This window comes from Pieris rapae, chromosome 1, assembly GCF_905147795.1.
Source record: "Pieris rapae chromosome 1, ilPieRapa1.1, whole genome shotgun sequence".
Classification (NCBI taxonomy): Eukaryota; Metazoa; Arthropoda; class Insecta; order Lepidoptera; family Pieridae; genus Pieris; species Pieris rapae.
This window is the reverse complement of record NC_059509.1, coordinates 8,559,986-8,579,423: the sequence shown is the minus strand read 5'-3', so window position 1 is coordinate 8,579,423 and position 19,438 is coordinate 8,559,986. Positions and strand designations below refer to the sequence as shown.

The 19,438-nt window shown below is 30.3% G+C and overlaps 1 protein-coding gene across 1 annotated transcript in view; it reads left to right on the top strand.

The window, feature by feature from the left end:
• Positions 1-19,438, top strand: part of LOC111003893 — a 125,027-nt gene that overhangs the window by 21,772 nt on the left and 83,817 nt on the right. The window contains exon 2 of the mRNA XM_022274647.2: positions 4,600-4,738. Coding sequence (XP_022130339.2) covers positions 4,674-4,738 — 65 coding nt within the window. The 5' untranslated portion in view covers positions 4,600-4,673. The remainder of the gene's footprint in view (positions 1-4,599; positions 4,739-19,438) is intronic.

The following is a 19,438-nucleotide window of genomic DNA, read 5'->3' as shown; positions in this document are numbered from 1 at the left end:
CATCTCTTTTGACATCGGATTTTTTGTTAAAAAAGGAGTGCAGAAGAGAATAGTGAAAATACAAAAGTGATATATAAATAAAACCTAGTACTAATATGAAATTATTAATTATAAATCGCTAATAGTTCAATCCTAAAACGCTAATGAGCACGTGACCTACTTACCACAAAATTATAAATATAATCATTAAACCAGCAACGAATTTCCTTTCGGACGTTAACCTAACTAGCTCTAGGATATGTTGTGTAATATTTAAACGTAATATCCTTTAATTTTTCTGATGAAATAACCAACCAATCTAACATGAGCTATTTTAAGAAGAATGAGTATTGATTGGAAGGTCATTAGTCGTTGGCAAGCAGATTGTATTCTATTGGGATGTTTAGTGATGCCCTCTGCATTGTAATTGTGACATACAAAAATGTCCTTACCCAGAATGCGTTCATACTTTACTCCCTTCTGTTGTACTTTGGTTGATTACCAAAGTTGTTGTTAAACTATAATGTAAGTAGATCGGAAGAAATTTTTATTTTTGCTCTTCAGTTATTATAATGATTAAAATGAGAATGCCCTCTATAATTATATTATAAACACATGTATAACAGGTTAGTTTCATTCTGGGATTTTATTAGGTAGATACCTTTGTTTTGTCAAATCTTTGATAAAATTTAAATAACATTTAAGTTTAGCTTCTTTTTCCTTACTCTGCGACCTTGTCATCACTGACTCAAGAATGCTCTTACAACTTTCAGTTGCAAAATATTCTTACTCATGTATTACGCGATTCTTTCACAAGATCGATAAAATGTTATGAAAATAATTTTGACTGCGTAGGTCTAAAATGAAAATTTTATCACTTATTTGGCTATTGAAGTGAAAGCATGATAACCAGTTCTTTAATTTTGTATAAATTTTCAATATTTTAAAACGAGTTTTTGCCGTTCGGCCAATACCTAATAATAAGATTATTAACAGGTTTCAATACAACGATGCACATAATTGCATAGAATTTTTGATTACCAACGTTATAATAAGTATTTGACATGGTCGAATTAATTTAGGTGTTAAAGTTTTACTTTCAATTAGTTTTAACTTTTCATTCTATTGTAAGTATGAAACAAAATATTTTAGGGGTTAAATTCATAGTTATATATAGATATGAGACTTAGCGCTAAGTATGACTCCCGTGTGTCAATAAGGTGTTGGATTTTGACATACAAGAGGCATTACTGCATAAAACGTAAATAAAACTTATAGCTAGTTTCAAGAGCTGTCAAACCATTATTTCCGTGTGAAGTTTTAAGAGACATTTTTACAAGACAACGCTCAAGACGAGATTGTATCTTTAGGTACAAATTAGAATTTGGGCCTTATTCTCGGTTTTGGTCCCTTATTGTTATCATTTGGCTATAAAAAAATATTCTCAATTAAATAGATGCAAAAAGAACAAGAAAAACTTTGAATCGCTTTTGTATCCTGCAATGACCCATAATATCATTTAAAATTATATTATTGAAATCTAGTTTTATACAATCAGAACCGTAAATCAATTCCAACTTCTAAATGACCAAGATCTGAGAACATCCAAGGAAATCGTAGACTTTTTGAAATCGACTTTGATTACAAATACACTTATACCAACTCAATTTATTCACCGTTTTGTAAAAATAAATGGCTTAATATTTTTAACAGATAACATCTGTGTTAATCAAACTTACCGAGGTCAATCGGTAGGTGCAATAAGTTAATACCAGTTTGGTGAGATTTTTTGTGCAGAATCTAAGTATTTGATAGTGTGACACTTGGTAATACGTAGTTTCAACATAATATTTTAACGAAGTTATGCCCGAGTTAATAACTAACGAAAGAATGCCACATGATGCCAAAGATAGGCATTCGGTTAGTCTTCATTGTACTTACTTAATTTTGGTGAACCTTTTTTCATATATACTAATATCAAAGTTTATTTAAGTTTTATAAAACTCAGCATATAAGTTGCATACAATACACATCTTAAGCCCTGAGGAATAAGTTGAAAGAGCTATTCTATTATGAAGAAATTTCCCCAGGGAACAGAAAACTTGGCGCCACAAGAATTTAAATTCAATACATTATTGGTGGCGGTTATATAATAAGTTAGAATAATTTTTTGTCTAGATCCAGTTTTTTTCTATCTAAGATGTAGAAATATTTGTAAATATTCAGATTGTGTGAAAGTGTTAATTGATTTTAAGACTTGCTTGTTATTTATAGCATCGTACCTCACCTAGACGTCGGTCATTCCACAACTGAGCGTTTTTCGTGGCAGTTTTTGCCGCGCAACACCACTTTGTGGAACCAGCTGCCAACTGAAATTTTAGGAGTAGGACTTAGGAGTCGGATTGGTTCGGAAATGACCCTAGTCCTTAAAGAAAAGAGCGTACCAATTCTTAAAAGGCCGGTAATGCACTTCCAAGCTCTTGGCATTAAGAGTGTCTATGGGCAGTATCAGCGGCATCACTTAACATCAGATGAGCCTCCTGCCATTTTATCCCTCGCTTTAAAAAAAAACAACGAAACAATCAGCGAGAAATCCCTTAATTCATTTAATACTAATTAAATAATAGAATTAGCATTATGTATTATGCGTATTTTAGTAGGTTTCCAATGAAATGTAATATCCTGGATGGATGAATTCTTTATTTAATCCTACCTCCGTAGTTACACTTTGAACTTTTTTTAAGTCTTGGATTCAGATTTTTTATCAGTTACATTAGGTTGACGAGGTGATCTGCCTTATGTCCCTCACACACCTCCTACTTTTTGGTCTAAGGCATGCTGCTCACACACACAAAGAAGTGTTAAATTCGCATACGATTCGAGGTGTTCGAACCCTCAAGAACGACCGATAGACCGACGAGACCGACTGAGACGAAAGACCTCAGGGTGAGAGTCGCATGGTGAAGCCACTAAGCCAATCCCGCTCGCATTTCCTACAAATCTCTCTATAAAAAAATTATCCTTAAAATTCCTTAATATTTGTGAAAGAAACCGAAGATTTTTAAAGCCAGACTAAAATAATGTATATGTGCCGATGAAAGTCGGAAGATCAATCAATTTTCACTTCACCACATCCACAATAGGTGGTTGTCCTCTAACTGCATTGTTTGCGACATACTTTTGTAAAAGTTGAATCAATCCATAAATAGCAATAAGATAGTTAGTTAATTTGTTAGTTACTTTTAGTCTGTCTTTTACATTTAAGTTGTCAGTTAAGTATTTCTTTTTATTTTTTATATTTTATTTATAAGTCATCTCTATTAAACCTTTATGTAATTTTAAATTAATGAATGAAAAGGCTTTGTTAAGATTAATTGAAGAAATAATCCAGAATAACGCTTTGTATTCTTATTGTATGGGTTTAAATTTCTAGTTTTAAGTTTATTCATTACAAACACAAAAATACAACATGCTCTTTATGACGTTAAGATAAATAATGTTTTTATGCGACAGGTTTTTACTCATCACACAAAGCAAAATTTAATTAACTAGTCTAAATAAACTGAAACCATTAGAAACATACTACCTTTTTGTATGGAAAAAAAGAATTATAAATAGCTTAACTATTCGATATAAAAATAATATGCGGTTAGTAGGTCAATGAACCGGTTCGTTTACTATCGTTGCCCTACTAACGTGTTGACACTCAAAATAATTGATGGATAGGTTTTAGGAATTCCAATTGCTATAAAGAGTTAATGTGTTTTGACAGTATGAGATATTTTTGTCCTACATTGCTGTTAATTACAATAGAATTATGTCCAGTTCAAAGTTCAAAAGACCTTGATTGGTTCATTTGGCCAATTGTGTGAAAGTAGAAGATTCTTTGCAACCACAGCAAGTTATTGTTTTGGGCATCGAAAAATGTGTCTTAAACACTGATGTGCATGTCTAGAATATAGTTACAAATTCCAGAGGTTGAGTAAATGCTGTAATATAATTTTATTTCTGTAAAAATGTGAGAGGCCTAATACAGCAAGCTTTTGAGTTTTACAAATTAATGTAATTTTAAATTGTAGAATAAAAAGAAATAAGAATTAAAGTAGTAGTAGTAGCACGTTAATATTTTTACTGTTTATATTATAGTGTTTAGTAAGAGTTTATATAAGTTATTAAGAAATATCGTATCGTTATATTTTTATGATCGCTTGGTATTGTTTAATGTTTATTTTTCCTTCTTAATAACCTAGATTAAACAACCATTCATATACATTCAATTGTCATACTTTTCCCATAACATATGTCTACAACTTGGTACTTTATAGTGCACACTTTTAATCAAATCATTAGCAGATCGGATAGATATGAAATTATTTCGAAGAAATATTATACATTTAATATAATAATATTAGAAATACATTTCCTTCAGCGTTAATCTATATTATTTAAGATATAATAGACTAAGCCTACAATTTATTACCTCCGAATCTACCGGTTCGGTTGCACAAATATCACAAGTTTCATTTGACCACTAACAACGACTACGATACGACAATTTCTAACAACGAATATTTCTTAATTCGTGCATAAACATTAATAAACATATTATCTCTATTTCAGATTGCTAAGCGAGAGTTTGAAAAAGTGCAAGTGTGAGTGTTCGTGTCTGTGTAGTGTTCAAAGGTGTATTCAAGATGATGACCTTATATAGGACCATAAAAGGTACAAGCACATCGAAACGAAAAAGGCGCGAAAGGAGGTTAGTAGTTTTCCTAATATAAATTAGAAACAAGATTTTTATTGTTTATCACCAGATTCCACATTTATTATAACCTACCTTAATTTTGGAATATTGCGTCGAATAGTATAAAATCAAAATATTTTTTTTTAAATTGCAGTGGTCGTATATTAATATATAGAGTTAAATATGTATAAAAATCGTGCACGAAAATTGTATTTTTATCGCTGAAAATAAAATCATTCGACACCTCAATTATTCAAATCAATCCAAGCAGTAGACTTGTGAGTAAGCAAAAAATAGAATTAATTTTAGTCCTTGGGAATTTGTCAAAACCATACTCGATACATTCTTCTATCGCCGTTAAAGACCTCTAATATATGTAATGTGATAAGCTAAAAAGGCCCATAAATTTTCGTAACAACAAAACATATATCGCATGTAAGCACAGGTATAGGATAACTGATACTTTAAAAATTATTAGAATAAATGCCACAATTATTTGACCACGTGGTTACTATTTTACGAAAGATTGATTATCCATAATATACCTTGTATTAAAAACCTAACAGAAAACATTAAATTTCTTCGTTTAAAGACAATTAATCATTCATTAATTACTGATTAGATTATGTAAAGTACTTACAGTGTTAAACATTGTGCATTAATCATATTTGTGTACTACTGACGGTTCATTTGGAATTAAATTAACACTTCGTTTAATTATCGTAATATGTGGTTAGATAAATTTACGATTTAGTTTTTGCAAAACTTTTTGTATACTTACAAACATATTTAAACAAGTCCCACCGGTTCATTTAGTATAGAATCCTATTATTTTAATACTATTGCTTTTCCATCATTATATAAATTGTATTTAAACATTTTCAATTACTTTATGCTTCGTATATGTTTGTTTAAAATGTTAATTCATGTTTCAGTTAAGAGCACTTTCGTAACTGGTTGGACTAATTGTCGGTAAACTAGAACTGGGGTCTTGGAATTATATTCTCTTGAATCATAATAGTCGTCATTCAATACAAGATTTGTCTTAAAATGGAATAACAAAAAGATTATCTTTCGGTTCCGTGACGGTTCAGTATAAATACATTAAGTAAATATAATAATTTAACATATTTTACAGGTAATCTGTGTGAAATAATTTGATTTACATGGAAGCCTTTTAACTCAATTATAAATACATATGTTTAACACGATTTCACAATTTATAAAATTCATTAAAATGTTCTTCCTCTACACTGGATATTATAGTTCGAATGGGAGAAATTCGAACAAATCAATATTTTTGTATACCACAAGTTTTTGTCTATTTCTTCCGATTCCTTTCAAAACAGAGATTTACTTTTCTATTAAAAACAATCTTTGATGGAATGGAGTTCTAGTACCGGTGGCGCCGTGACTATATTACGGCAGTGGAGTGTAATCATTTAAGATCGTAAATAGCGTTCTAACTTTATATGTGCATACGTTCACTTTGACGCAACGTAGTTCTTAAGTTATAAATTAGATGGCGCTAGCAGTAGCAGCAGTTTCATAAACAAATTTTTAATACTAATAATGTAAGTTATGGGTATTTGAACGGTTCTAAGTTATTTTAACGTTTTTTATCAAAGAGTAATGTAAGGAGGAGAAGTAAATATTATTATACTCCTGTTTTGGCAAAACAGGAATATATGTACTACCTATTTGTTGAAGTGTAATCCTTTATTGTCATTGACATTTGCTAACATTATCGATCTGACAGACAAAACTAATGGGATAACGCAAAAAACATAATTAAGTTATTAAATCTGTGTATTTTCTAATTAACATGATGACTACAGACATCTGTTCTCTTAGAATGATTATTTTGTTTTGTGTTACGTGTTGAGTTTTTGTATCGGATAGTAAAAAATAGAAACGCTAATTGCTAACTCTTTGATGTGCTGATAATTGAGTGATCTATTTGTCAGAACATTTTTATTATCTATATCGAGGGCTATAATTAGCTATAATTACGTCATTGCATATACTGCGAATCGTTAAGTGAGAACTATCTATGTACAAGTAAAAATCTTCTATAAAGCAGTTCGAATAATAAACTAATTTAGCACTGGTATTGTCTTTTATTAACATAACTTTTACACATTTAAAGAAACTTTTACACGTGTAAAGCACGCGAAACGTCGGTTAAATTTAAAATTATGTTTAAATAATTATAAGTATACAATACAATAATACATAACTTCAATCCGTTAAAAAAGTGATTTTCTTTAATTTAGCACTGTATTTACTTACTATATCTAAAATGTTCGTGCTGATTCTGGTATATAACGAATGACTATAAACTGATTGTTTTGTTTGGCTACAATAGCTTTAATAACTGATTACGGAATTATTTTTAACTGATAACAGTTAAGATAATTTATAGTACTTGCAGTACTATAAATTAACTGCAGCCCTGGTTTTACGATGGGAATTCAATTATTAAAATCACAGTAAGTTACGCCTCATATGAGGCGATTACTTACGAAAGTCAATAAATTGGTGGTATCTCGATTCTATTATTCCAAAATAACACACAACTGAGAACATAAACAATATACTGGTAAGGTATATTAAAATTGGTTGTATAACTTTCAAATCTTTTCTAACGCTACCGAACCATATTCCAAGTAAAAGAGCATACGATTATTTAAGATTAATTTAAAATGCAACCTTCGCACAAAACGAAAGTGAAATCAGATTAACACTGCTAGCCTTTTAGTTGATCACACCATCGTTGTGTATTCATTGCTAGAACAAATTTTTAATTGCGTTTTATCTTCGAGATAAGCTAACAATACAGCCAAGATAAGTAAGTTAAGTGAGAATTTATGTTTGATTAAATTTTTGAAATGACGCCTTTGAATTCAGCGCATTCATTTATAGATAACGCATTTAAATGTTCGATGATTTCAGATTGTATTTTTTATATTTTTTACAATGCCGAGATTGCAGTTAATTACAACCACAATATGAAAAATAGTGGCGTCGAAATTTGAAATCACAGTACAAACTTAATGATTTTCATTATGAAGTATTTAGTTTATTTTGAATTTTAATAAAAATGAATATACAAAACGCTATATAATTAAAAATATATTTTTTGTTTGTCATGTGTTTGGTTCCAACAATATAGCCTGAACTTTATATTTCTGTATTTTGTTTATTTAACATGATCTACTTACTTTTTTACATAATATATTTCAAAAAAATATACACATATTATCACCCATTTTGCATTAACTCATTAGCTCTTAATTAACAACATTGTGTTTCAGTATATGTAATATTTCGTACCAAATGAAAACTTTGCATGCTTTTCAGATACGCTTGACATAATAAGAAATGTCTCGTAAATAATGTCCTTGATAGACACACTGATTGTTTCGTGCGAGAATGTACGTAGAAATTCGCTCATTGATCATTATACAATACGTATTGAACAGGTGGCTTCTGAACACTTTGTATGTATGCTGTAACGTTTCAACTGTATATTATTAACTGAGAGATCAGTGTTAGCCTAGTGTAGTAGTGGTTGACAATCTAGCTATTCAAAAGTGCCACAATATATATATGGTCACCCGATTTGTTATTACAAAGAAGAATTAACAAAATCAATGATAATATAAAATCGACCTCATCGAGTGTACTCAAATGATAAATTTGCGACACATACTCTAAGTTACTTGTAATTAATAACTTAAATATAAAAAAATTAATAAGTAATTGTCACAAAATGTATAACATACTAAAATCTGCTACTGAATGGTTTACATAAAACACTATCTATTAAATCAATTCTTGGAAGAATCAATATTGCTTTTAGATGACTACAAACAAAAGTAAAACGTTGTGCTCTGATTCGTCATCGTACATTTTCTATGACGTTGTAAATTGAGTGTAAATAATTTGATTCCCTTCACTTTAATACCGCTTTGTAGTACACATTTTCAAATTAATATCTCTAGGAAATATTTGTTGTATTAGTTTCGAAAGATTGTATTATTATAAAAAAAAAATTTTTGCATTTACGTTGAATATTTACTTTACCCATAAACCTATGTTTGTATAAATGTCGGAGTTTCCAAGTAACATTTCTGTTTTTAAATGTTAGAAATGTTTGCGCTCATCTATGTGAGCAGCTTTAATTTATTTTTTAGAACACAGGGAGGCACCAAATATAAACGGTTCACGTATTTTTCCACATTATTTTCCGTGATAGTTGTAATTCCAGTTAAGTACTGATTTTGACAATGATATTGCGACCTACAACTTTTATTGCTTTATAACTGTTTCACTGTTTTCATATGACATGGGAATATTAAACTTTTAATTATAAAATACATGTAGAATGTTTTCTATTCTTGCATGCTTTTAACTAGGTTGACCTTTAAAGTTCTATAAGGCGATTTTCTTAAGTTACGCAAACCATTCTTAAATGACACGAAGTTGAATTTAACGTATTTAAAATTTTGATAATACCAAAACTACTATTACGTTTATACTTATACTTTATACAACAAATAATTTTACGTTTATACTTGAAACTTTAGTTTATATTTGAGAACTGGCAGTAAATGTAAAAGTAGAAGCATTCAATGTATATTTCTTTTTTGGACGTTCATAAGTGTACATTATACCTACATAAATAAATTATACTATTGAGCCTGTCCTTTGGGCACCGTCTGTTGAGGAATAAGTATGACCTATATGTGAAACGTATTCGATTTGAAGTACAGGCTATTTGTTTGTCGCACTTCATACATATGTATGTATTTATAAATTAACTAAAAATGTTAATGGTACTACTATAAGATTAAGGGATATATTACATCTTTGTGTAATTATTACATAGAATTATATAATATGTAAGAAAGATTTAGTTTGATTATTCATTCTACTAACTTACAGCACCGATTATTTTGCATTATATACAGTAAAATAATCGGATATTAAACCCAATTAATAAAAGAAATTAATTACATTTTTTCCTACTAACTAAAGTTTAACAAGCAAGGAAAATTATAATAACAATATCGATTTGGAAATGAAAAGAAAATGATTTTGTATTTGTGTTTGCATAATTAATGTAAGTCGAAGTGCATAGAATGAACGCTCTTTTGACTTACTCACAGATTTGTAGGATATAAGTAATAAGTAATTATATTTCACACTTACAATTTTTTGTGAAATTACAATTTTGAATATTAGTAGTCTCCAAAAGAGAGGTTGTTAAACTTAAAATGAACTGTTGGTAGTAATAATTATTTGTGTTATATTTAACTTATATTTTTACTTTTTAACTTTATTTTACAGAATAATATAATAGAATCATAATTAAGTTACATTATAAAACTGTGGTTTGTATAAATGTTACCATAGCAGTCCAGTTTATGAGCGCGACAAATGCAAATAATAGTATTTTTTAAATTTACTGTTTATGTTGTTATCTGGTAGTGCATATGTTTTCTTATCCTGCTAAACCTTATCTAATGCGCCTGAGTGAAACCCATTCTATTAACAAGAGAATTGATAATCTAATAATCATTATTTCTTGACTTTTTCATTTTAAAGTTTTGATTATTGACTTTAGGTACACAATATATATATTTGATATTCGTTTGCACTATAACCAAACGCGTCTAGTTCTCTTGACGATGCTGATTCTAAATGAATCATCTGAAATGGCTCATTAATACGATTTAACCTCAACAGGCTTCTGAAATTATCAATACTGCCACAAGCCAAACTAAAAATAAAATTCGCTCGTTACAGTTACATAACCTTGTAATTCGTTACATCGTATAGCCAAATTATCGCCATCTCCGAGATCCCGTTGATTTGATACATACAGGTCGGTTCATTTACAAAAGTACCGTTATTAATGCAGGATAACACCTACATCGCTCTTTCAACTAATTGAAGTTCTTTATTATTACTGTCTCGACAATATTATTTGCAAGATGGGCATAATATTTTACTTCGGCGCAATTGAGTTCGCACCGTTTAAGTAAAATATTTTAAATCTCAAATCAACTCCTTGTCAAAGTAATAAATTACATAATTCATGCAAAGGTGTTAATTTACTGTGAAACCCTTATTGGTGCACTTAATATTTAGATTAGTGAATTCTTCTCGGAACACAAAACGTAACATGCGCATTGTTTATAAAAATGATATATTTATCTGCTATTTATTCAATTTTCACATTTGTGGTATAGGAAATTAGAGTGTTTTTATAAAATCATATATTGTCATATAAATAAAGTGCAAATGTGTTTTTACAATGTTTATTTGAGCTTTACTTTCGAATTTAACTGCTTTTATCGCCCATAAAACGACATAATGTGCGCGATTGCCTGAATTTTGATGCCTTACAAATGACCACTTGAAGGGCCAGTCGAGGATAAAGTACTTGGTAGAACAATATATTATGTTTCTGATAATGAAGATAATCTTTGAACATGTATTTATGTATTTTCTTATATAAATTTTAACATAATTGCATCTATTCTTGATACGAAAGTAAGATATAATTTGTATTTCTAAGGGCCTGTTTCACAATGTTTATAAGTTCATAAGTTCCAAATCAGCTGTTCATTATTTATTGGTAGGATAAATAGTATTTTTGCGTTTCACGACTGTCAGATAGCGCTATACGTCATGAAATGCGAAGGAGCTTATTTGGCACTTTTATATTTCGAATAATTTATGTGTTGCATAGCTATTTGGCACTTTATCCATACATTGTGAAACAGGCCCTAAAATTATTAAAATAAGGGGGTAAAACATTAAAGAAAATATAAAAACACTTTATTGCATCTATGGTCACTGCTGAGCAATAAATTTATACTTCTATTAACGCGATGGTCATTTGTTTATTAGTTTTTATCCAGAATCCCAAATAAATTAATAAAGTTGGTATTTTCAAATTAAAAACGTGACAGTCTTATAAATCGGTTTATTTGATGGAATTATGTCAATAAAGTAATTAATGACACTGGTCAAACTTGACCTGTCACTTGAAGGATTGATAAAAGGTCATAACATCAATGTATTCATTGAAATGGTAGTCTTGAATAATTATAAGGAAGTTATGAAATATTCAACGGCAATATTAAAGAAAATTATGAATTCATTTAATTCACAAGCGAAGGTATTATTTAGTGTGTGTATTGATAATATAGTACATTTATATTCCAAAAAAACTCAAGACATCAAATATATTTTTATTGCAAGACATCACATTTTAATTTAGTGCATGGAATGTTTGCAATTTCAAAAAAACGTCTGCTGAAACTTGAATATTTCATCAAAACACTAACTAAACGTTCATTATGAAACGCGCATTCTTTAAACAACTAGAATTGTCTGCCCGTATCTCGAAGACATAGAACTCATTTTGTGAAATATAAATTATATGGTAAGGTCTAAAACGTGACTAATTTCATTACAGCGGCTCGTGCGGCGCCTGTGTTGCGACATAGAGACACCCTGTAATGAAATATGTCAGTAAATGTGAATTAGGTAAAGCAATTGTTACAAATCGCTAAGATACCGTCCGGTGATTTAATAGTTACTGTAATCTAGTCAACTTCATGTTTATTAGCGCTCATGACATATAACCAGGGGATTTAGATTTTTAATACTCAGAATCATATTCCGATTCATCTCTTCATCGCTGATCATTCAAGGAAATTTACTTGTTTAATCTCTTTTAACAATTTTGTTTAGGAAGATTGATCACTGCTATAAAGAAAACAGTACCTTAGTTCTTCGCATTCCCTTTTGGAAGGCTACCGGATTAGTGCACTTCTAAATAATATGTAGCTAATTATTATTAATTAGATATATTATTAATATTGAATTTAATAATATAAATAATAATAAAGAATTTATTTAAACGACGACTATTTATTCAATATTTCATCTTTGTGACAACATTGATATAATAATAGTTTTAATGCTTTTGATCAAAAACTGTTAAAATAGTTTAGCTTATTCTATATGTAAATAATTATTATAATCTGAGAGGTCGTATTGTTAGCCGGCAAGTGGCGCCGCTTACTCACTCTACACTTTATGACAATACTCAGTACAAAATATTTACGTATTTATTATAACGGCAAGGGCTTCGGGAAGGGGTTTCGATCGACGGTACTGAATTTAGGTAAGATGTATATACTATAATGTTATATATCCTATATATAACAATATAAATAAAAGAAGGTTAATAATATAAGCTATATATTATCTTTTTTCATGATTGGAAATTAAACGGGCTTTATTATTATTATAATAACGGGAGGAAATCACCTGATATGGAGGTCAGAGGTGTTAGTTTATGTTAATATATATATATATCTTAATATATATATTTCTTGTGTGCGTGTGTATGTGACTGAACTCCTCCTAAACGACTGGACCAATTTTGATGAAATTTTTTGTGTGTGTTCGTGGAGATTCGAGAATGGTTTAGATTCACAATTTTGTCCGCTGGACAATGTTTTTTTTAATTAATTAGTAGTTTTTGATTTTGGAATGTTTTACATTGGATCCGACAGACGGCGCTACCATCGCACTGTCAAATTTTAAATAATATTCGAATTTTAATTTTAGTCTGTCCCGACAGTTAGCGCTGCGATCAAAATAAAAAAAAGTTTTGTTCTCATTGTGTTATTGTAGACCATGTGCTGGAATTAAAGACGTATAGACAGGACAACGTCTGTCGGATCCGCTAGTATATATATATATATCTATCGTAATATGTTAAAATAATTTTGTTATGTCTCTTGAAGTCTGAATCGACTGTTTCGTTTTGTGTAAAAGCATAAAGACAGAGTTCTTTTTGATATTTTAAAACATCAACATAGCCCATCCATTCAAAGTATGCGATTTAAAAGCCGCCCGTATTTACTTCCAAATAAACGAACTGCAATTCGATTTAAATTTACCGAATAAGGAGCCTGCAGGCGGTAGGTTACAAAACACTTGCGAACATTGTGTCCAAAATAGCTATAAATTAAGTGGATTGTATGCGAATCCATTTTATTTATAGAACGAACAGATTGTGGTGAACACATCTCATAGTAAAGTGGCTTCAATTGACAAGATAATAGAGATGCCAACTGCCCTTCATTTCCCGATAATTTTATTTTGATGTATTCGAAGGTTGAAACGAAGGTTGGACACGGGTGCTTGGAATTTATTATCATTTGAATGCTTAGTGATTGACAGTGATGGCTAAATTGTGAAGTTAATACATTCTTCAAAGTGAATCGATAATACTGATGGATGTATTTGCCTTTGCTTTTTAAGATAAATACGTACATTGTGACTAATTTATATTTTTATTTTATGTCACGTGATCATATATTTTGATAATTAATAATGACTATAATATAACTTTTTTTTTGTTCTATGATATAAAATTTATAATTTGACGAATATATACATATTAACTATATTTTTATCTTTATAAATGATTGATTCAACTATTTGATTGGCGATTATAAAAAAAAACTTGTACTACATGGTCACGTCGATTTTACTCTTTAATTGACATTCATAATAATACCAAAGATGGTCGTCGCCGATGGTCGGTAGCTTAATTTTAGGAGGTTTTATTTCAGTTCAAATTGACTTGAGTCCAAACTCAAATTTAAAACCATTCTTGATTTAGGTAAAACAAACACTTATTTATGAACGTCAATAAAAATACATATTAATTGCTTCTAATTTTACATTAAATGCAAGTTCTAAAATCAATTGCGTTGAACGGACGAGAAGAACTCGCAATAAACTATCGCCTATTTTTAATGCGTATATTTTTACTCATAGAATATAAATTAAAAAATTATTTTTAAAGGAGAAATAGGCTTAATGAGTAGAACGCTTATAACCGATTAGTTATTTACGTCACGCATTAACTTTTTCAAAGGCAAGATGATGTTCGTGTCATTTTCTAGTTTAAAAATATTTCATTGTCGATCAGTATGAATGGTACAGACTGGTGACAACGCAATGCGACGCACGCGCATTGTATTCAGCTAGTATTGAACTGCCGCCATACGGATGTACGGACAGTGTGTTTCCAACGGTGTAATATGTATTCAACTTATTTCAACCTATAATCTTTCTTTGCTAACAAAAATAATGCCTGTATTTAATTTTTAAATTTATATGTATCGGCCATAAAAAATGTAGGTATATCATAATTCTGCATCTTTAACAGAAAAACTCAAACTATTATTGTTTTAATTCCTAAAATATTTATTAAGAAATATCAAGCTGTGCAAAGCCGTGTTATTATACTTTAATACAGACGTTAATCTCTACGTAATAGAACAATAAATTAAACCTCTTGTTAAAAAAATTAAGTCTTTGCAACGAAACATTCGATAGTAGACTGGGGTCAAGCCAGAGGATTTTTTTTTTGATAAAGCTAAAAGCCAACGCTCTCTACACTATTACATGAGTAAAACACCCACAAAATACAATTTTAATGTGGCAAGCACTTATAGGCAAACATGACATACACAAAGAAATCATACAATTATTAAATAAAACAATTACTAAACCAAAAAAATCTAAAACCTAAACAAAATCAATTTAAAATTTTTTATTCATTCTTCGGATTCGCGATGGACAAGAGATATCAAAACTTGACTGGCGAATTTTACTGATTGAAGAGATACTGGAAAAAGAATTATGCGTGTAATTGTATAAACTGCTGGCCTAATTATGAAAGGTAGTATATAGGATTCACCATGACGGTGAAATGTTCTCAAAGAATGTTCACAGACAATATAGCTCTTGTAACCGTCTAATGTTCAAGTGTACTACTGTTAGAACATTGCCTTATAACTGCCGACGGGACATAGGCTCCCTGTCCTTAAGGAAAGCCCTAACATTTTGTCATTGCTAAAGGAAGTTTGACTTACAATCACCATTGTTAAGCTGTTTGAGAGCAATACGTTTTGGTTTAGGCTTTAATTTATAATAGTAAGATTTAAAGATGATATTCAGAATCGAGACACACTATTAACTATGACTTTCATACACCAAAACTCAGTACGTTTTTGACATAAGTCACGCTTGTTTCTAAATCCTTTATGTATTTAGTTGATATGTTTAAAAATTTGAATGAAGAACCTTTTTGAGTTTGTCCATGTGAATGACGTGACCGGTTCACGGTTGTATTAGTGATTGAAATTTTTAAGCAATTTTATAATAATCCAGTGTTTATTTTATCATCGGTCTTGCCATAAGATTTCTGTACTTCATAGATCATTTTTATTTATACGTCGGGTGATAACAGACATATTGTCGATATTTGGCTCTAAGTGATGCGGTCATCCTCACGTCCATTACCGTACGAACAAGTCTTAGTACGGTTAGGAAAGTCATTTGGTCCACATCTGGGATTCAAAGCTTCCCCAAGATTGAGCGTCACTTCCTTGACTATGAGGTTAAGTCTACTGATTTAATGCACCTACTATAATTCCCATAGGAAATAAATATGATAAATTGTAGTTCAAAAAGTATTGTGCATGTTTAAATATTTTTCAGCATGTTCTCTTATTCGCCTAGATTCTAGATGTTCAAAAGAAAGTCATAATTCACATTCTAACACGGTAAACCAGAGATGACATATCAGATAGCATATTTCGAGGTATAACATATGTCCAGAAGTGGATCATGCATCACTACCTACATTGGCAGGGCATATGCAATAAATATGATATGTCATCGCATATGCTGACCGGCGCCTGACCGTGATCTTTGATATCCGACGCCATGTATAAGAGGCAATAGGCTGGCCATAAATTTTATTTAATTCATTTAATCGTCAAAATATGCCAAAGTACCGGAAATATAAATTCAAGACATTTGTTGCGAAAGTCAAGGGTGGCGTGATAACTTTTATACTCGTATGTGTTAAAACAAATTTAAAGCGCTATGAGGCTTTTTAAGGAAATAACAACATCGTTAATCAACATCACTGAATACAGAAGAGCTGGCAGCTACCATGGACCAAGAATTAGTCTTGTCTAAAGACGGAACGCTCCTAGTATCTTCAGAACTAAAGGGACTCCTTTTAATAATATATTTTAAATATTACATTTAAAGGTTTAGTTATTATTTTTTGTATATTAATTTATTAACATAAATTATACTAAATTCATTCATTATATAATGTATACAGTTTATATACAATATTGTAGTGGCGGTACAACCCTTAATAGAAGATAAAAGATAATCATCCTGATATGTAATTATGATCCATTATAATTCGAGCATTTGTTAAACACATAATTAAAAAAAATCACAGCCCACAAGGTTTGGATCATGACCTCATGTTAATCACTAAACTGCCTCCATACAAGATATCCCTACATCCCTTTAACTAATTTATTTAACTCTTTTATGAATAGCCGCTAAAACCGAAACCATGGTCATAATACTCAAATATAACACCTACTTATAAGCAGTGTTGAAATGCATTTAATGTGAGCCCGTTTGTAAAACTGGAGCCATAAAAGTTACACTGTTTTAACGTATGGCCTTTATTCCTCGCTACTGCTCTTCTGAATATAACTTAAGGTTAAAGTTACTTAAGATGTTATGTCATTTACACAAGTGTTCACACGTATAATTCATGGCAGCATTTTATTACAATTGTATTAAGTGGTATCTAGTTTCTGGAATTAAAATATATAAAAGAAATTATGTCCGTGCTTCTGGTTTTTAGCTTTGTAATGTTCTTTGAAGTTTTTCTTCTTAAGTAGCAAACAACCAACCACGGAACACACTTTGCAAAAATACATCTTATGTTCTTTGCAATACCCCTTGTTCGCGCTAAATCTGTATCAGTCAAAGAAGGATTACAATAATAATTGTTGATTTGACTCAGACGCACGAACCGGAGACGGTAGATGGTGTTCAGTCATAGTTAAATTTTAACCGCTGTCGGGTGCGCACTTAATATAGACCGCAAACCGTACCGCATTTACTTTTATTCATAATTTTTAAGGATAGGGTTTGAAGTGAGAAACGCCACCGTTGATGTTAAGTGCTAGTTTTAGTCTTATCGATTGTTGGATTCCTTTTTTTATTATACTGACACACGACAGCCGAACCAGCGCAAATAATTTTAGCGAGGACCATCCTGGATAATGCTTCCGGATACCCAGGCCAACACACCACTTTAATCTAACATTTTCCTATGTGTTGTAATATAATTGCCAAATACATTTGTATCTTCACAGGTGGATATCGATTTTCAGATTTCTCTAAAATGTATACTTGGCAGCGTCAAGTCCTCTGTAGCAAAGTGGTTAACTGCCCATCTTTGTCAAATATTTCGAAGCTATCACAGGAAAGCTATGAAAGACAAAAATAAATCTTTCCTCTAAAGTAATTCGCAAAACTTCTCGTAAAGCTTTTCCACTATTGAATTATGTATTTGGCAATCGTATACACGTCCACTTGCCAAATAAATCGATCCCTTGACATTGAATCTGAGAGATCTTAAATGAGAAATGCACGTAAGGGCGATACTTAAATAACAGTACCGTTCTCATTGCGTCATTGGGTTACGGTGTCAGCTTAACCGACGCAGAAAAACGGAATTTATGAAAAACATACAGAGAATAATGTAATCCGTTCTTTGTGGTTAAAATTAATGTTTTATAGCTTGTAAATGTAATAATTTGGTCATGTATGACAGTTAACGTTCGTTTTCACATATTTAGAATTTCAACCTTCGTCGGTCTAGTTTTTGTCTTCTAATTACTAAAATAGGAGTAATTGGGTCGTTTCTTTAACACCTGTATCTTATAAGGAGTTAAATAACATATGTATATTATGGCGCTGATTAGCATACATTAAGAAAAAGATGGCATCCTCTTTAACAGATGTGTGAGTTATTCTAACAATTTTAATCTCTTATACAGACATAATATAACTACTACTAATAATAATTATTATTAAACATATCTTTTGCCCACAGCGGCAAATATTATGACATGATATTTTTGCGAACTTTTAAAAATAATTTTCGATATAGCCGATTTATATATATTGAATTAACCATCTTTGTCAATTACACTATCAAAATTGCACTGGTGAAAACCGTTACTAAGTTCATCGCATCGCATTCATTCATACGACAGCTGACGGGGACATCATATTATTATAGGTAAGGATAAACCTATTTTAACTTTTAACATATAGTATGAAATAATTTAGTTACAATTAGAAATTATTACTTAGGTACAGTGTAAGCATTGCTTAGCATTAGTGTGACTATGGTAAAACATTCTTGGTGCTTTTACTTAATTAGATCAAAAACGTATATTTTACTATATTAAAAACTTATAAAGATCTATATCTCTGTAGGTTAAGTTGTCAAAAATAGTCTTTAAAATCCTTTAATCTTTCACGTATAACGGCTTTGTAATATTCAATAATGTAAATGTAATTGCAGATAAGTTAAACATGTAAAAATAATTTTGATTGCAGAATAATTATATTAATTTCACATTAAGCACCGTACGGTTCATGATTACACAACCAGTAAAAATATGACGTCTCGAATATTTCCGGTCAAAGAAGATGTGTGATTAAATATTGACCCAAATTATTTGGAACATATTTAATTTATTCGTATTT